General features: G+C 39.2%; 1 protein-coding gene across 1 annotated transcript in view; it reads right to left on the reverse strand.

Moving 5' to 3' along the window:
• Positions 1-972: 972 nt before the first annotated feature.
• The window catches only part of svilb (supervillin b), a 43106-nt gene continuing 23593 nt past the window's right edge, over positions 973-20485 (reverse strand). The window contains exons 18-41 of the mRNA XM_073491328.1: positions 19296-19419; positions 17800-17856; positions 16321-16398; positions 15608-15755; positions 14829-14924; positions 14455-14535; positions 14009-14186; positions 13745-13917; positions 13291-13446; positions 12664-12800; positions 11990-12137; positions 10882-11027; positions 9980-10155; positions 9192-9342; positions 8693-8972; positions 8107-8258; positions 7771-7876; positions 6889-7096; positions 6668-6801; positions 6250-6405; positions 5995-6138; positions 5602-5723; positions 5131-5286; positions 973-1728 (exon numbers count right to left, since the gene is read on the reverse strand). Coding sequence (XP_073347429.1) covers positions 1642-1728; positions 5131-5286; positions 5602-5723; positions 5995-6138; positions 6250-6405; positions 6668-6801; positions 6889-7096; positions 7771-7876; positions 8107-8258; positions 8693-8972; positions 9192-9342; positions 9980-10155; positions 10882-11027; positions 11990-12137; positions 12664-12800; positions 13291-13446; positions 13745-13917; positions 14009-14186; positions 14455-14535; positions 14829-14924; positions 15608-15755; positions 16321-16398; positions 17800-17856; positions 19296-19419 — 3394 coding nt within the window. The 3' untranslated portion in view covers positions 973-1641. The remainder of the gene's footprint in view (positions 1729-5130; positions 5287-5601; positions 5724-5994; positions 6139-6249; positions 6406-6667; positions 6802-6888; positions 7097-7770; positions 7877-8106; positions 8259-8692; positions 8973-9191; positions 9343-9979; positions 10156-10881; positions 11028-11989; positions 12138-12663; positions 12801-13290; positions 13447-13744; positions 13918-14008; positions 14187-14454; positions 14536-14828; positions 14925-15607; positions 15756-16320; positions 16399-17799; positions 17857-19295; positions 19420-20485) is intronic.

Here is a 20485-nt window from a genome sequence, read left to right on the forward strand (position 1 = left end):
GCAACAAAAACTTTATTAACTTTATTTTAAAGTAATCCAAAAGTATTCAGACTACTTTTTTTGTAATCGAATGGTAACCAGTATAGACTGTATTATAGGGGGTCAATTAATTATTGACCAGGCCGATAATTTGATTCAATATTCAGCATTTTTCTGATTATCAGAAATTAGTGGCGTTTTCTTTTGTTTATTTTTTTTGCTGATCAAAATAGATAAATTAAAAATGCTATACTTTGGCTCTGATGCAGAATGCATTCTGCAAAGTAACTAGTAACTAAAGTTTTCAAATAAATGTAGTGGACTAAGTATAAAGTAGCAGAAAATGGAAATACTCAAGTAAAGTACAAGTACGTCAAAATTGTACTTATGTACAGTACTTGAGTAAATGTACTTTATATTTGTATTTTTTGTTTTAGTTCCATTCCTGGTACTTTGTTACTTCCCTCCTCTGGTAAGCAGTCGTCCAAGTAGAAAATCCCCAGACTCCATTTAAAAATCACTCAATTTTGTGAGTTGTTGAGTTTGGAGAAGCTTTATAAACTTTGTGAAATGCTGTCTGCAACAAATTCTTGACTATTTTTGCGGTCTTGTAAATCCAGCAAAGTTTATACATGATATTTCTTTGTTTGTCTAAAAAAACAATCTGTCCGTTTGTCCAAGTGATGTACGTGTTTATTTGTGTATGGAGTTGGGAGGTAAGATGCTTGTTAAGACACATGTTAATGCCAGATGTGAACTGACCGACACAGAGCTGTCTGCTTGTGGTCTGATCATTTAGGACGGATGTCAATATATGGTCTGAATTCCCTTTAAATGTATGAAGCAGGAGACAAAGAATGACACGTGGTTTGAGTTGAGCATTATTGTGATTTAATTCACTATGTCTTATATCACAAAGAAAGTCTTTAAAAATGCAGACTAGAATTTCTGTATATAAACTGTACACAAAAAGCAAGGCACTATACATTCAGATTCATCAAGCGGCTGCTTCTCAAACCTTTAAATTACAACTCGTACATCTCTGCTCTCAGTGAGTCAGAGTCACTTCAGCAGTTTCAAACGAGATCGAGCAACATGAGTTCCCTACGTGGCCTGACAGCATCCAGACACTGTAGACAAAAAAAACAAGTTTCCTCACAACATCTGACGTGACAGGATTTGTTTTTACATAGATACAAAGTCACAGACGCACCTACACACACATGTAAACATATAAACATTACATACACACACACACACATACAAACATTATATACAATCGCACACACACATACACAACCATAGCATGGCACTCTGACACCAAGCGTCCTAGTGTGCACATTGTCTTCAAGTCCATGAGCGGTGACTTTGCAAACACCAAGTACGAACCAAAGCGAGGTGTTTTCACCTTCTCTTAACCGACTGAATTTAATTTAATTATGTAATGACAAAGTTGAAAGGTAAAACATGACTATAAGCAAGGCGAGTGCATCTCCAGTCTCATCCTTCATGTTCGTTTTCTTAAGATTCAGACATTTTGAATTTCTCTCCCAGTGTCCTCGCATGTTACCACAAAAACAAGGTTTGTGTTGTATTTCCTGTCTTCGTCTCAACCGTCCACTTTTTATCCACTTCGCGTACCATCTTTGATTAAAAACTTCCTTAAAACAGTCCTTTGGCCTTCTTTAAATTCACTTGCTTCCACCCTGGTAAACTTTCATATTCCTCTCTATTCATGTCCAAAGCTTTCTGCAAACAAAGAAGAGATAAACACAGTTCATTATTCAGGACGATGATGACACAGGGGATTCAACAGGGTCTTGTCTGATGTTTCTCCTGTATCTTAAGATAAAGACCAAAAAGACACAATAATGCAATTTTAAGACCTCAGTGATGCTGTCATTTTTCAAATCGCAGTAAATCTTTTTTTATGTCTTTCAAGCCAGGTGTATTTTTATGTTAAACCGCCTTTAAAACATGTCTGAACACTTTATTTTGTTGATAAGTTCTTCTACACCAGGAAAGTCAAAAAATATTATCTGTTGAAGGTCTGAGGAATGAGTCACTGTAAAGAGAGTGATGATCACAGGTTCTGGTTCTGTCTCAGTTAGATGTCAACGCTAAAATGAAGTTTCAGAGTCAATATTTTCATATTAAAGTGCATCATAAGTGTTTTAATTAAAAAAAAAAAAAGAAGCAATATGTTGAACATCTTGGACTCATCTGGTTCATGTTTTTATGCCTGTTAAAAGAAAAATCAGGTATTTTTTTTACCTGAGCCCTATGTTTACATGTTTTTGAGTGTAACTAATAGGTACAAAAAGTGTTAATGTTTGGCAAACAAAGGTGAGGACTCAAATGCAGACACAACAAAGGCAGGCAGGTTGAAAAACAGAAAGTGAGCTTTGATTAAAAAAAAAGTTGTTATACAAAAACAACAGAACAGGCAGACAAACTAAAGAAGCAGACGGGCAAATCAAATTACAAACCAATGAAGCACTGGGAACACAGTACTGACGTGGGGTAAAAAGAAGGAAAACAAACAATCTGCCAAAGAGTGAGGGGAAAACAGGCTAAATACACAGCAATGATTAACAAATGAAACACAGATGTAAACAGAAAAAGGGTGGGAAAGAGACAAAGACAGGAAGTGGAAAGACAAAACATGACACATGAGGATATAACTACAAAAGAAAAACAGGAAACAACTAAACAAAAAACCCAAACCAAAGGTGTTTGTTTTGGTACTGACAGGCAAACGAATTGTTATTCTAAGCGTCTGACATCATAAAAAGACAGACCTTTTCGTTAAAGAGTTAAATGTTCTTCATTTCACCAGAGACAGGTGCTATGTCGCTCATGCCAAATCCACCAGACTTAATTTAGAAAAACAGTAATTTTTATAATTGTTTTACTGTATTTTACAGTTTGATCGAAGTAAGATCTTAATCCACCCATGCAGGTTAGATGTGAAAATAATCCTGCTCTACATGCTACGTGCTCCTCCTCATGATATTTTCACCTTTTCATCTAACTCGATGAATTTGGGGTTAATTTCGACCAAAGCTGATTGAACAGAGACGATTCTGGTGATTTTAATTTTGCTTCTGTTGAGTTTGAATTCAGTATTTTTTGTACAATGATAAAATGCGTGTTTTTGTAATATAGCTGCTTTTTCTGGTTGAACAAAAAGGATCCTTTCTGTAATGTTGTCAGACACTTTGAATAACAATTTACTTCCCAAACTTCTTGTACCTGGTAGTCATTTACACCCAAATATGTAAACTGTAACAATGTGTCTCGTGCTCAGTGGGTTGTTACTGTGGCCCAAAACCTCAGCAAACCGATTCTGTCTTTCAAGGACAGCTGAATTGTTTTAGTGTTTTCATGCCACCATTTTGTGCTCCACAGACAGACAGTGAGTCAGACTGCAGTGTAGCTGATGGTGAATCAGAAGTGCATTTATTAGAACTGAGAGGAAAGAGTCTCAGGTGGAAGGTGTGTGTGTGCATGTGTGTGTGTGAAGAGAAGAGTAGCAGTAGCAGCAGCAGCAGCAGCAGCAGCAGAGAGGTGTTGAGTAGAGACACCTTTTTAAAGAGGAGAGGAGAGGAACAAGGGCTGCACAATTATACGTCTCGTTTATCACAGAAGTGTAAATTTGAGTGTTTAATCACGTAATTTACACTCTTAGTTGTTCGTATGAAGGAAATGTGTTAAAAGCTGTGGAATCCCAGGTTATCGCTGAGGGTTATATGGAAGCCCATTCCTGCTAGAAAAAAAGAAATTAAAAAAATAAAACAAAAAAAAAAATAATAATCCCCCCTTCTTCGGCCTTATGCGTCTTTTGTTTATGAGTTTATCTGGTTGCCTTTTCATTAGTAACTGAGTAGCTGATAGTAATTGTTCCATTTGTACACTTTGTTTTACAATTATGGTTACAGACTCTCTCTTCACATCCCTAGACTTGTATTTTGAGGGAATTATATATTTGCCAAAAAAAGAGACAAAACATGCAGCAAACAAAGTTAAAGATAGATCTGATTGCTTGCATTTTTCTTTAAAATTTTGCTGGATATCGCGATAAAATCGTCATCGGGAATTCTTTTGGCCTCAATAATCATGTAGGATAAAATCTGGTATCGTGACAGCCCTAATTGAATATAAAATGTCAGAAAACACAAAAACATCCTCAGTTTAATTTTCCAGAGCCCAAAGTGGTGACTTCAAAAGTCTCTGTTTTGATGTAAAACAGAGATAAGCAGCAAATCCTCACATTGGAGAGGGTGTAAACAAACAAAAATCATCAAAACAGATGCTAATAATTTTGTGACTGTCAGTCTGTGAGACATTATGTGAATAAGTATGACTTTCTGCATCATATACATGCACACAATTATATAAATACTTGTCATTTTGACTCTAAAGCTAACACTGCCCTGCTAATAATAACTCTTTTCTTCCTAGCAGGAATGGGGTGTACGCTTGGTTCATGTGTCACTTTATATTTGTTGTCTCCTGTGTAAAGAAGCCGCAGTGCTAAATCCTCTGTGACTGCAGCTGATATGCAGGACTACAGTAAGTAATCGGGTTGATATCTTCAGACGTAATAGTGCAGCCGAGCGCATATACTTTCCTCCACAACCCGCACCACAAGAGTGACAGAGAGTTTTCATAAAGAGAAAAAGAGTGCTAACATGCCCGGGAGAAGGAGAGAGTTGCCAAATGCTGATGAGTCACATGAGAAGCTCTTCTTACCTGAATCCACCTACAACTTTGGCTGTAAAGCGAGAGTTAGATGGAGTTAGGATGGATGAAATGAATGAGGTGTTGCAGTAATCCAGCAGAGACTCAGAGGAGAAATCCACTTTTGAATAGTCGTGTTAAATGTCTTGCAGTGGATTCTTCCTTTTAAAGATAATGATGGGTGACTGGCTTAAATAATTAACCCTTGACCAACAAACTCGTCCACATCTCCCTGATCACTGTGCTCTAATTTGTCTTGAGTAATAAAACATTAAAATTTCTTTGGCAATGTAATATATGAGGATAAGAACAACAACATTTCAGGAGTGCAATGAAATAAAACACCAATACACAGTAAATTAAAATTGGGAAATCAGGTTTTGTGCTGCAGCGTTTGTGTATAATAACCTCAAAGTCCTGGTCGGACAGGTAGATCTCCAGGCGGAGCGGGTCGACTCCCTCTGGGAGTGGACGGGCCTGCAGCTGAGCCAGAGGGAAGGTGTTCTGACAGAGCCGGGCCAACACGTCCTCCACCAGGATGATCTGGTTACACACCTCTGCCTCCTGCAGCCACAACACAGGACACTGCATGATGTCCTTTATACTGACAGCAGGAATTTGGACGATTAGTTTGAGAGAAGATGTGTGAAAATTAGAAGTAAAGAAAGAGGCTGTGTGTGTATATATTCTGTGCAATATATGTGTTTTATCAGTATTTGCAAGCTCAGGCTTTTGGCGTTAAGAATACTGTATGTAGAAAAGTCATAAACTTGATGAAGAAATCAGTCTCTATATGTGAGTAGACTCCTGACTGCTCACTGACATCATGATTATATAATACAAATGAGAGTATGCTTGGTGAGGAGTTAATGTGCTGACCCTCTCGGTGATCTCAGCCACGTCCTCTCTGTGCTCCCAGCTCGGAAACATGTTGGTGAAGGTGAGCGGCTCCAGACCAGCGTGGATCAGATATGACTTCTGAGGCTTCTTCTCGTTCTTCTCTGCAGGAGAAAATTATCGAAATAATTCTCAACTTAAGTTATGAAAATTACTGGTAGTTTGAGGCAGTTACTTTCCAAAAAGAAAAGGAGAATCTTTTTCATGTGCAGTTATTTTTGTTTGCTTGGCACAAAAAGAGGAATAAATAACATCAAAACAAAATAAACACACACACAAAAAAAAGATGTGTCATCTGTATTGGCATTAGCTATCTATTGTTATAAAATATTAATAATATATTAGAGCAGCTATCATCATACACATCACCCTAACCTTTGCAGTACTGCAGCACGGTCTCCATGGCACACTTCCTGTCTGCATCCCAGCGGATTCGAGCCGAGCCGGTGCTCTCGCTGTCTTGAGGCCACCAGCCTTGCCACAGGTAAACCTCATGGAAGTTATCCACCAGGAACAACGCTGTCAGAGAGAGAAAACAGTATATCATTAAATCATAACTGCATGCATAAGGATAATTAAAGGACTTCATCATGGCGTATTTATTGCAGTTACTTCGTCCTCATGCCTCACCAGGTTGTGGTGCGTTGTACAGGTCTTCCTGCAGGAAGGGCAGAGAGCTGACCAGGTCTGGAGCTCTGGATGGGTGGAAGAACTCGCCCGCCACAAACTCTCCGGATGTGCTGCTCAGCTGGAAAAGCCGTGGGGTGAAGTTGAATTTACCTGGATCTAAAAAATAACCAACATGTAATGATAAATTAGTTTAGTCTTACACTTTGGTTTGGCGCTGTGTATTAAAATTCAAGAATTCACTGAATCAAAAACTGTCGGCTAACAAAACTTGAGCCTGATTCTTGGTCTTGTTTCTTCATTTTTTTATTAAACATTGTAAGATTATGAGATGTGTCTGGGTAATGTATCATATGTCTAACTAATAGACAGGGAGTATATGTATCACTAAGTAACTGAAGTACATGGACATAGACTTTACCTTGCAGCATACAGTCGTAGGCCTTTCTGTCTTTTCTCCCCAGAGCCTCCCAGAAGCCTGGAGGCTCTACTCCCTCATCACACTCGTGGATGGTCACCTTACTGCTGCTGTGAAGACCGGCCTCCAGTGGACACCTGAGAGAAATCAGAGGAAAACAGACCAGTTTTTAATTGGTGTTGATTTACTGAAAGTGATCTGACATTATCCGGATAAAAACTCACTGTTCTTTGATTTTGCGTGCGGCTGTGTTTCCAACACTGCGTGTGTGTAGCTGCGTCTTGCAGCCGTGCCACAGGTAGATGATGGCCTTGTTGATGTTGAGGAGGATCATGGAGGCTCTGGAGCGCAGGCTGCTGCAGTGACACGCCACCTCCAGCAGGTGGCCCTCCACTGGCACCTCGCCCCGCACACAGTACAGACGCCACTCACCTGGACACAGACCATATGTTTATAGAGTTGTCAATAAAGATTCAGTTATCGCTCAGTATTCCAGAAAATACACATACATGACATACGTAAAACTCAACAAAAGATAATAGTAACAATGGTGACTCATTATGTCCTTTACTTTCATATCAGTAAAGCTTTTATAACAGTTGGTATGATTTTATTTAAATGGTAATTTCCATTTAGAGATTATTTTTAAGTCTTTTAACTGTCAAGATAATGCAAAATAAAGACCATGGCATATTGAACTTGGCTGAATCATTGCCAAAATTATTGTATTTTGTTTTGCATTTCTAAATTGACTCTAGAAATCAAGGTTTTAAGGTGGTAAGCTCCAGAAGTTTTAGTTTTATAATGGTTTTTAGTCTTTGAGTACTACTTTAATTTTAAAAAATGCAGGAAAAATAAGGAGCTGTAGGCAGATTTTGGCTGTGGCTGGCTGACCCAATCTACTCAACCACCCACTCTGGCATACAAGCAAATATAATTTCACTATTCTGTTTGTTTTTGTTATTCTGTTGTGAAAAACGATTGTTTTGGTAAAATAGTAAATAATCTGCGTCATTAAGGCATTGAAAAACCCCTGTGCCTTGTAGAATCAGGAATGTCGACAAATTAATAACTAGAATGAAAAGAAGAAATGTTGAAATGTTTACTCTGAGTGTTCTCCTCCTCCTCCTCCCTCTTGCCAGCGTGGAGGATCATCCCTCCGTTAAAGCACTGTAGGAAACATGGAGGCTCCTTTCCTTGCTGCACCTGAACCTAAAAAATGTAGACACAGAGTGAAGGTGTATAGAATAAGTATAAAAAAAGGTAGTAGTTAGTAGTAGTTCACACATTCAGTACTTAATATGAAGGTTATTGTGTTATAGTGGGAGTCTGGTATGTAAGAGTGAACATCAAACTTTTTTGTGGCTGTTTTCACGCCACATTTCCCTTTCTGTTAGATACATTTGTAGTTTCTGTGGATTATTTGGCCTCATCTCCTGTACCTGAGCCCCTCTTTCTTCGTCCAGTTCTACCGTCATCAGCGCTGATGTCCCCTTCTCGCTGACGGTAGAGTGTCGACCCTGCCAGAAGAAGTAGCAGCACTTCTCCTTCCCCGGCCCAGTGCTCCTCACCTCAGGGTTCTGCCTGCGACCAACTGGGACACACAGACCCAACGCTACATGAACATTTTTATTGTAGCAGACCCTGATTTCAACTCCCTTTACAAAATGAAATGTAACCTTCAGACTTGACCAGCATCATATACTTTTTACTGTGTGTGGGTTAATATGTGGTTGCAATTCTGCGAATGTCATTCTCAAACTTACAATACATTTTTTAGCTGTCACTAATTGTCGCCTTTGATTTTTTTCAATTCTCCCGTCACCTTTACATCTGTGTGTCGCCTATCCTTGTTTATTTTTCCACAGCTGGCAACTTTTGTTTTACTCTTTGGTGTTCAGTAAGAAAGATTACCAAACTTAGTCCACTATAACTTATTTCAAATTGTTAAGTGTGATACTTGAATTGCAGCTGCTGTTTTATAGAGGTTGTTATTTGTGTCGGAGTATAAAAACCACAGTGACTAACCTGAGGTGCTGACCATGTACTTCCACTTGACCACGTAGGCGTCGCCCTCATGGAACTGGCCGATGCTCTGCCGTGGCAGACGGCTGTAGTCGAACTCCAGGATGTGCCAGACGTCCACTGACACTGTGCTGATCTCCTGAGTCCTCATGTGATCCTCAGTCTCCACCGGGCCGTAGCCTCGACCGACATTTACCCCGTCCAGGATGGTGGAAATGGACGACTGGAGAACGGGCAGCATCAGGGTGGCGTCATAAGGTCGGCATTCTCGCCCCGGGGCCTCCTGAGAGAAAAGAGGGGCAAAGATCACAGATAAATACACATGCACCAATTCTTGTTACTTGTGGTTGAATCAGCATCCATTTTCTTCTTTTTTTTTGTTTTGGTCCCAGTGTGTAACCAACAGTTCCTGGCAACATTAACTGAAATTGAGTTTGAGCCACAGTCCAATAAATAAACAGAAGGGGAGACAGAGAAAACATATGTGTGACTTGTAACGCACCTTCTGCTCAGGTACGAGCTCGCACGAGCCTTCCTTTGGTGATGGCAACTTTGCTTCGGTCCAGTCCATGAACTTCTCCTTGAACAAGATTGTCTCATTGTGCTCTGTCAGCCTGCCGAATATCGCCCAATCAGGGCGGCCCTGGCCCTTCCTGTTAGTGAGGGCACACACAAGAAGAGACGGAGAAAAGATTTCAAGATTAAACTTTATGCTTAATCAAAGATCATTACATTCTTATGTGTGTGAATGTGCATGTGTAATTATAAGGATAGCAGTTTGCTATGCCTGCTTTTGTTTTTTAGATCAACTATATCATTGCTGAGGTGCTAATATGAAGGATATTGGCAATGATCATATAATCCTAAAGATAAAGACAACATAAGAGCGCTTGTGGCTTTTATTTATTAATTTTATGAGCCCAGTTTCAGTTTTAGACTATAACAGTGAGGATATGTGTATATATATATATATATATATATATATATATATATATATACACATACATGTATATGTTAAGGATCATGTAGGAATGATTTATAGTAATGATGATTCTGACAAATACAAAAATACAAAGTGTTTATGTGTGTGTTACTTGTTGTATCTATTGTGTTTTGGGGTTATGTGCTTACAAAGTCAAATTATGCGACTCACCTCCCATCACAGGACAAATGTTAGTCATGAGACAACCATTTACTCGTGGGTTAATTTTAAATTTAAGGTTCAGTGAAGTTTTAGGGAAAGTCAGTGAAATGTTACTGTAAGTGATAAAACAAGTGTGTGTTTCCTACCTGGGTATGAGTGTGTTGCAGCCTCCAGGGTCCAGAGGGTTGACATCACAACAGGTGTAGTCAAACATCCCATTCCAAAGGTGTTTAGCGAGCTGGAAGGCCACTTTCCTCTGGGCCAGAGTCACCTCTTTACCATGCCACACGTACACCTCACTGCCAAAGTCAAACACCAACACCTGCAGCATGCACAGCACAACAACACAAAAAATATAGAAGCATAGGTGAGTCAATTGTGTTTGTTTGTTTGTCGTGACTAACACTACACAGCTGATTCATTCTCAATAAATGCCTGTAAAAGAATATTCTAATTTTTAAAACAAGACCCAAGACTGACAGAATATAACCTAAAAACACCAATCACAACAAACGGTATTGCACAGGCCTCAACTAATAACACTATAGAAGAAGAAAAAAGACTGTAAAACGCTTCACCATTTATATGCAAAGCAATGTAACTGCAGTGTCCTCCTAGCTACAGTTTCCTGAACCCATTTAAATTTTCAGCAGCAGCAGCAGTGCACAGATGGATGTAGGAGGTACTTGCAGTGGCACCTGCTGTTGCTAAGCAACAAATTAAAAGCAGCTTGAAGCAAAAAAGCTCCTCTTGAAAAACTGAAATATTATAAATATTGACATTCAGAGCTCGATGCCACAAAGAAAACGTCCACTCTCAGATACTCTAATTACATTATAGCATGATAGGAAGTTGCATATTGTGGGTGCTACATTACATTCTGGTGAACAGTGCTAGTTCAAAGGCACCACGGTTGCTTATAGTCTAAAATCATGTTTATCTAATCCAGCTTAGAAACACTGACGGCACATCTTTTACATCCAAATACTCAAACAAGAAAGCAAAGGGTGTTGAGAGACTTTGTGGGCCCACAGAAAGTCCCACTGACCTCCTTGGATTCAAGCAGAGAGCTGCGAGGGACCTTCCCCCACTCGTCATCATCAGGAACTAGTTTGTCATCCAGCAGTCTGAAGATACAGTTGGTTTCCACAATGGCATTCTCAAACTGCTCATCCTCCTCCGGTGGACCTGCCGCTACAGTGCAATTGGACAGACATATAATGTCAGTGTAACTGTCTGCATGCACCCTAAAGCACCCATAGAAAAGGTCCAGTGTTACCAGGATATCTCTACACACACTGTAAGACAAGTCAAACATCATTTACACCTGTAATTAAAATGGGATCTGTAATCTAACTTTCAGAAAATAAACAATCCAATCTTGCCTTTATGTTTAGATCTCATCAGATCTCTGTCCTATAGAGCAAAACCTGTGCATAAGTAATTGTAAGTGGCGACAAATCAGCCCCAGACTCCCTGAAAAAAAGAGTTTTGTGAATTGTTGAGTTTGGAGAAACCTTATAGATATTGTGAACTGCTTTCAACGACAATTTTTTACATTTTTAAAAAAAAAATTCTTTTCAATTTGGCAAATGTAACACATTAAGTTATTCTTTATTTGTGTAAAAACTATTGTGTCAGTTTTTCCCAGAGTGTTGCAGTACTAGAGTGTAGGCTACCCTTTGACAAGATAATTTATATGCCTTGTTAACAGCAGATCAGCTCCACAGAGTGCATGAGTAATTTCTTACTGTACATCATTAATTTCCACCTGTATTGCTTTCAATTTTACACAGTTCTGTTTCCTGTCACAGAGTAGACATATAAGCAACAATTAGAGGTGTGTTTCAGACTTTTCACTTGCTCACTCCCTAAATTTAAACATACATTTCATGTTAGCTAAAGACAAATATCTGTATGAATGTCGCATTGTGTACAGATGCCAGCACGTTGTACAAATAGCATTTACACCTACCTAAAATCCGATGTTGTCAAGCAGATGTGATCAGATTCTGATCGTGGCACTTTTAAACCATTTAACTTGCATTTTTAATTATCCGAATAACATGTGCTGATACAGATGTTTTATAATATCTATTGTAAATGGGGTCAAACTGCCTGCAAGAAAGTCTGAGTATTATGGGTTCATGTCTTACGTTGATAAGCAGTCTGTCCTCCTAGGATCGTCCAGAACTGCTGGGTATCTGGACCCTGTGGGTTCACCCCTTCCTCGATGGTCTGCACCTGGCTCGCCCTGCAGCCCATGTCCTTCTTCGTCTGGATGAAGGTGGCTAAATCTATTGCCTACAGGAAAGAAACAAATATCTTTAAAAAAAATAGTGACAGAGACAATGAAGAAGTCTCAATGGTGACTTTGATGTAAACAACAAGGGAAATGGACTTTTCTCAATTAATCCAGGGATGGTGATGGTGGTGAGAAAAGGCTGAGAAGAGTCTTGGCTGAATACTGCTGGAGGTTTTTTTTGCACAGAATCATAATACATGAGTAAACAGCACTGAACAAGGAGTCAGAGTAGAAAAACAAATGTTTATCAGAAAGTGTCTAGACGGACCTCCTTTGGGGAAATGAAAGAGCTGTAGTCTAGCCTGGAAGCATGTGTTTGATGAGGAGCACAGATGGATATTTGTGCCAGTGTGTGTTAATGTGTGTATGTTAGAGTGTGTGTGTTGGGAAAGAAAATGAGAGGCAGAATCATCAATGATTCATCTATGTTCGAACGCCAATATTACAACAGTAGCTTTGATGCTGGACATACCAAAGCTCTTGGGTATAGGAAACAGTTGGCAATAATACAGGTAAAGGGCTCACCTTGGCCTTTTCAATGACGTTTGAGAACTCTCCAATCCAGACGATGCAGTGCTCTGGAGTGACCAACAGGAAACTGTCGCCGCTGTTCAGAGATGATGCTCTTGGCTCCACTAATCTGGTCTGAACATGACGACGACCTTAGAGAGAAAAACGTTTTCTGCTGAGTTTCGCTCCTTTAAAGCATATTGGCTCTGTTTGATTAAAAGTTCACATGTCAAAAAACAAGAGTGTTTGTTAAGGAATAGTATGCATTTTGGGAAATACAGGTATTTTATTTTCTGGATGAGAGTGAGAAGATCTACTTTCATATCTGTAAAGTACATATGAAGCTATAGCCAACAGCTGGTTAGCTAAGCTTAGCACAAAGACTAGAAACAGAGGGAAACAGCTAGCCTAGCTCAAATTTCTCTATTTCCCAAAGTATTGTATTTGATAGATTGTCAGTGGAAAGTTCTAGTTAGCATCCAGTCCAGGTTTTAATTTAAGGTTGACATCCATCATCAATCTCAACCCTGTGAGTAGAGAAAGTGTCAGGAAAGGATCTTCAAATGACGGCGGCAGGGGTCATGCAGGTAAAACCAATCATACAATACCGTACTGCTCAGCAGAGTCAAACAGGGTTTTTACCTTTGATCTGCATCAGCATGAGGTTCTTGTAGGGCACAGCACTGTTGTTGGACATCTGCTCAGAGATGTTGACGCTGCGCAGACTCACGCTGCTGAAGTTCTCTTTACTGGCCAGACCTGCCAGAGCAGCATCGGAGTACTCAGAGGTTTTATTTACTGGAAAGAGAAAGAGTACACATTTTTATAAAGGCATCGAGCTATGGGGGGAAGCGAGTAGAGAAATAACATAAATGCTTCATTAAACTTCAAAAAAAGTAAATCCCTGCTGTAAACAGTGCTACAGAAGTGGGTCATATGAGGCTGCATTCCAATTAGAGCTGTTTATCCAATAAGATGTGGAGATTGATGTAGTTTTGTAGGCTGTTAACAACAAAGTTTCCAATTTTCGACTACAAACGACATGACAAACACACACATACTGTGCATAAACACATGGGGTCATCCTTACACTCACTCTTCTCAGCCTTCATCCTCTTGCTCTCCAGCTGTGCCACATTCAGTCTCTCCTCGGTGTACTCGTGTCTAATGTCTTCTCTAGCCGCCAGCATCTTCAGAGGGTTTCTGGATGACTGGACGTTCCTGGATGGACGCACCGAGCGCTTATGCTGTACCATGGCTGAGGTCAACCTGGAAACAAAGAGAAGCGTATGAGCACACATGCGGGTGATGAATGAAATGTATGAGTCAGGAATCATAAAAAGCTTCAATATGTTCTTACTTTGGACCCTGAGAACCGAATATGGTGTCAAAATCCTCATGAATCTCGATCCTGGTGGGCATGCGTGGAAATTCAGCGACGCGTCTGTAGAACTTGGAGAAGATTTCATCATCCAGCTTCATCACTTCCTTCACTGCCTTCTCAGTAACTGTTATGGTGGTTTCCTGGAGGCCTGCCACTAATCAACAGCAAAAAGGAAGGAGAGAAACTAGATTAGGTCCTAATCCAATAATGAAATCAATACACAACAAGGGTAGAATAATCAGGAGAAAAACAGAATGATGATGAAGATGATGAAGGACTGCTGCATGCTAAGCAACCACCCACCAAATGAGTAGAAATGATAATTTCAAAAAATTTTTAGAGGTCTACTGTGAAGATGACACAAGAGGTTGTTTAATAAAAATAAGATTGAAGGAGCTTAAAGTCAGAAAAGAAGAGCATACCTTTGCTATTCAGACGTCCCAAGAAGCTCTCCAACTTGTCTAGTTTCTTATCAGATTCCATGTCTGGTCTGGCCTCAATTTCTGTAAATGAAATCATTCAATCAATCCAACTCACTTATGTTGACATAGTAGATCAAATTCTCTTTAACCAACTAAAAAACATCATCATGATGATGTACATCATTTGGCCTGTTTCACTATGATTGACCAATTACTAGGTTTTTAAGTTACTCATCAATATTTTATTGTGTTATTTCTGAGCTTGATTCAATAATTATCAATTTAATTTTGAACTTAATAAAAAGCTCAACAGTGAAATATGTCCTCCGGATTTCTTTAGCTGTGACAGTGATGTCACAAGAAATCTGTCTCACCCTCTTGTGGTTTGTTGACAGCAGGCGAGCTGCTCTTGAGTTTGGTGGAGACTGGTGACAGTATAGGACTGATAACTGAAGAGGAGGCTGCCAGGCCTGTGGACACAGAGACAGAAATTTACAGGAGATAGAACAAAATATCTGACGGTGTGCAGAGACAAGGAGCGATAACTGTCTGTCTGTACTAGTATATTTTCAAATGATTATTTTTATATAAATGCGATAATATATATTTTTATTTACAGTGGTGATTTAGTCACGTTGCATTCAAAATTAAAACAGTCAGTAAACCACAAAAAAGTAAGATATTATCATTTTCTTTAAGGACAAAAACATATACATGATAATTCAAATTGTAGTGCTAACATTCAACTCTCAGAGTAAGTGTCTCTTTTGAGATTGCACTTGGCAACTTCACACATTAGCAGCTCCAGATGGTCAAGAAAAAAAATCAGAATTTTGACAAAGACTAGAAAATGGTTTAATGTGAAGTCAACTTCTTCAGAGCTGTTTTGATTCCCACTTCCACTTGAGCACGAAAAGTTTTCCACAAATAATCATTCTGGGAACTTAAATTTAAAGTAAGTTGACAAAAATACTGGGAGACAAATCTGAGTTTGTGTTAGGGAAAGTGCATGTGGAACAATGACTGCCTGTTGTAGGACCTTTTAGTCTAACGTATTGGGCGTATTTTTGCATAAAAGTCATGCCCTGTGGCATTTTCAAATAGTGTACACTTCGCTGAAGACGGGTGGATATCAGCACATTTGTGCACTGACCTTTCTTGACCATACGTGCGGCCACAGTGTATTGGGTAGAGTCATTGGCCGCTCCTTTGCCCTTTGTCTTCCAGGAATCCTCACGGACCGAAATCATCTGTTTCCTCTCCTCAATGGTCATCTTGGCCTCAATCTCCTCTCCGGCCTTCTACACAGACCAGAGGAAATCGAACAAATTATCAAATTATGAAAGATTATTAAGTTAAAGTGGCAAGTGATGCATGCAAAGCTATAAACTCTGCACAAGGAGGCTGACTGTCAGCTGTAATTTCAGGGTATTTTCAAGTCATGTTTTTAAAACAGGTTTATGAGCAGCATGAAAAAACAAGATCATGGAGCGAAACCAACAAGCTTTCAAAGACCACTGCATCTAATACCCAAGAGTAAGAGAACTAAATCACCTCTAACAGCTTCACTTTAACTTCATGTGACTTCACACTTTCCTTCATGTAGCAACAGTATCAAACCAAGCAGCTATAAAAAGATCTGATGCACCTAAGCGTGCTAGGTGCATGTCCTTTCTAACCTTTATAGACTTCTTTATTCCACAGTAGGAGTGATTGCTTTGCACTGAGCTGTATTCATGCAGTCAGAACCAAATAAAAATCAACAGTGCCTAAAATGCCTTTCACACCAGTAGCTGTAAACCAAGCAGACAAGATAAGAGCCCAGTACATGCAGCGCGTTCAAGCGTACCAGGTGCATGTCCTTACCTGACTATGATGGTCAATATACTGACACTTTTGACCAAGGGAGATAGGAGGAGAAAAGGTGGAAGAGAAGACAGGTTCCTGAGGATGTAGAGGTGGATGGAAAGTGAAAGAAAGGAAAGGAGGAAATGGAAGGAAAAATGATGAGCATGCAAGATAAGGAAGGAAGATAAAGGAGGGATGCAAAGGACAGAAGGCCAGAAACCGGGAATGCAACACGACAGTTGTTAAAACTACTCGCTAATCTTCAACTTCCAGACCTGATCTAAAAGCTCTACGTTACGCTCAACATTAAACAAACATTTATCATAAAATCGAATGCACATTGCAAATATCAATTTATTAAAAGAAGTGAAATTGCTAATGAATTAAAAGTGCCATGCATCCACACATAAAAATGCACTTAAAATCATCAAAGGTCATTGAATACGAAGTAGACTTCTACAGTAAGAAAAGCAGCAAACTGCAGAAGCCATTTTCCCTTTGCCACTCTGTAAGTTGAGATGGGCACAGCTTGTCACAGTCACAGAAGGTCACATATTACATTACCAGTGCAGTGAAATCACAGCTTAAATCTTACAGGTGCATTAAGTCAAACTGTAGTTGGTAGATTTAATATATAATCTACACATATAATGACTCTTAACAATTCACAGTCACATATTTTTATGAGGCCTTAAGAGCTAAAAAGATTAACTGTGGTGCAGGTAAAAAAGCAACAATAAATGTCCTGTCTTGCTTGGTAGATAGTTGGCACATGAAACTGCTCACAGCATGGACTGTCGTTTATCTTGAGTAACTAGGCCATGATTTCTGGAAAGAGACATTGTTGTTGAGTTTTCAAATGTATCTTTAGGCGCTCTGAGCAGTCATCCAGTTCCATTATAGAAGAAGGCAAACAACTGTACAGCTGCTATGTGTATTTTTCATATTGGGATGAACTCTCCCTTTAAAGATATTTTGTTCTCAAGCCAAAACTGCAACAAAAAATGGCACCAGTTTAAAATGGCATTTATGCACATTTCTATATTCCTGTGTATTCATTCTTTAATAAAGCTGTAATGTTGTTGCAGCTACCACAGAATAATCACAGAATCACAGAATCACAGAATAAAGACACTTTGGCCAGAATATTACTAATGTTTCTGGTCATTAGTGCTTATTTTACTGTGATGAACAACTGTTTTAATTAATCCAAAATGCAAAACAAAATTGATTTTGGATTTAACTTTCTCAGTTCACTTTGAAGTTAATTGATTGACTTAATGCCCCTTTAAGACTCAGCAAAAATCTGAGAAAAGCTTTGTAAAGTTCCAGCATCAGCAGCTTCTCCTCTACCATCCCACTGTTTAAAGTTAAAGGGCATCCAAAGACCCACAGATTCAGCAGAGTCAATCACACAAAGTGCACACAAAGCTGTGATTGGACAACACAGGTCCCACGTGAAGCTGATTGGTTTTGGAGTTGTTGTTAGGGTCTTACCCACAGCTGTTCAGACACAGACACAGCAGAGTAGTCTTGAACGACCACCCCTTCCTCCTGAGGGGTTAAAAACAGGGGAAGTACTTGGTCAGAGGGAGGGAGGGGGGAGACCATTGTTGCTCTAATGGGTTTTGGGGGTGAGACTGCCTGGAGGATTACCATCCAGGATTTAAGCAGACAGCTTCGCCCAACAGAATACTAATGTGAAGTAGATGAGCTGCAGAGAAATGTGTAAATCCTGAAATTAGAGGTTATTTGAGCTTTTAAATTAAATTCTCGCTGCTGTTTAAACCAATAAAGATGCATATAAATACATGTAAGTGATTCTTTCCTTCAAATAAGCTTTCTAAGTAATTATTTAAACTTAGCCTGAAGCTTAGCCAAATCTGATCTCATAAAAAGGAGAGTCTATTCCCCAAACCCCAGACTGATAATTCTTCAAGCAGACTGTCCCATATGCTTCCTGGTTTACAGCCTACGGGGGCTGGATGCTACACTGATCTGGACCGCTGGGCTCAAACAACAGATGGACTAAAGGAGGAAATGAAAGGAGCACTTAGCTAAGAGAGCGAGGAGAGGAGCTGGCATGGTAACCATGAAGGATGGGGTGTGAAATGTGGCACTTGTGTTTACTCTGATTACTTTGGTAAAGCTGTTAAACCATTATATCCTTAAGTATAACATTTTTGATTCAAGTATGCATCTTTTAAATCCACTGTCAATAGTACGGGGTGAAAAGAAAAAACTTAACTTCAATCTGGTTCTAATTTTAAACACTTTTTTTGACCAGCTGTATAGCAGAGATTTCAGGGTTTTCTCTACATTGCTTATTTAACAGTAAAATCGCATGTAATAATTCAAAATCATCATGTAGAAATTGCAGATTTCCTTCTGATTCAATTCGGAGGATGACCTACCAACGATTTTCAAACTGTTTTATATAAAACAATGTTAAAACAGAATGTCAAAGAGGACGAGGAAAGATGGCAACATGTAAAGCATCATGATATACTTGTTGAGATAGGTGGGACTGCTAAGCTGCAGTGTACACCTGAGCTGCAAAAATTGAGATAACAGCCCAGCTGGTGCAATTGTAAAGCCTTACAGAGTGTAAAATCATCCCCACAGTTAGTCTCGGCCTGTTCAGCTGTTATGTTTTTATTTATGTCTAAAAAGCAAAAACTAAAATTACATCAAAAGCCCGAACTGGTGCATCCACACATTTATTTTGTTGCTTGTACTGTGTGCTTTAATGGATGTTGTTGTGAATAAAGTAATACAGAAAAAATTAAAAGATACAAATTGTAGGCCAGTTTAGAGTTAGATATTATACTTGTACTGTAATATATAATACATTTCTGAAGATATCACAAATGTGTGACAAAATGTTGCTGATGTGTCTGAACCAAATATACTGTATCTAAATGTGTGTATGACAGGGTTATTGTTGGTGTGAACATGATTTGAGATATTTATTATGTGTAGTTCAGACTGACCTTCTTCTGCTCTGTCTCCCATAGTTGACCCTGCTCCTCGGTGGACGCCACCTTAACCACTTCCTGTTTCTTGTTGATCCGGTTCCTCCAGTCTTCCTCGCCACTCTTCTTCAGCAGTGCCACTCTGACATAAAACAAACAAAATGATCTTCATTAGAGACTGTTCCTCATTACACCTCAACTCCACAAACTCATCGGTAAGTCAGTCATTACAAACTCATGCTGAGCAGCCAATCATTGCTCAAACACACTGTAGATTTACTACTAAATGTCAGGCTGAGTCGCTGGATCAAATCCCGACACTGGCAGGATAAATCTGGGTTGTGAAAGTGAAAGGCACTGCTTGTTCATTACCACCACTGAGGTGAACATGAACAAGGCCCTTAACCCGACTGCTCCAGCGGAGCTGCTGTGGCCAACAGATCAGACTGTGGTTGGACTTGGCAGTTTCCATGTGTGAATGTGTAACTGTGAGAATGTGATTGAAAAACAGGGCGTTCCTGAAAAAGAGAGCGAACACCCCCTGACTAAATAAAGGTTAAAAAAAAAACAAAGCTTGGGTGAATTTGGTATAAAATCATGAATGGGACATCAAAGATATTTTCATTTGTTGGAATGGTGCAAACATAACAAACATGAAGTCATGGGTTTGAATATTTAACTCGATGTGAACATCATATAGCTTCAACAGAGAGCTGAAATAACCTGACACAACATATATGATATGTGATACTCAGGGTGGATTCACAATGGTGATACATCCTGACGTTATTGTGTCACCCTTAACATTTCTGTAGTTGTATATGATTTTCTTAAATGTCTTCTGTCTTATAAAGTCGAATAGAATAAATCTAAAGCTAAACTTCTGCAATCAATACAATTTTGTTTAAAATTACAGGTGTAAGTCTTCATCCAGACCAGCTACTGTATCATAGTGATATCAACTTAGCCAAACATGTTATGACCATGTAGATCTAGAACTTAAACAAGAGCAGACAGAAGAAAAAACATTGTACCGAATCATGCTACTCAATTTAAAGTCAATTTCAATCACCAAAAAGACACTGGTCAAGGATGAAGCTTAGCAGCAACTACATTTATTTTCAAATCTTTTAAGCTTATTAATTCTTTAAGTAGTAAAAATACCAATTACAACCGGTCATAATAGGAAGTAACATGCTCATAGTAAC

Source organism: Pagrus major, chromosome 21 (assembly GCF_040436345.1).
Source record: "Pagrus major chromosome 21, Pma_NU_1.0".
Lineage (NCBI taxonomy): Eukaryota > Metazoa > Chordata > Actinopteri > Spariformes > Sparidae > Pagrus > Pagrus major.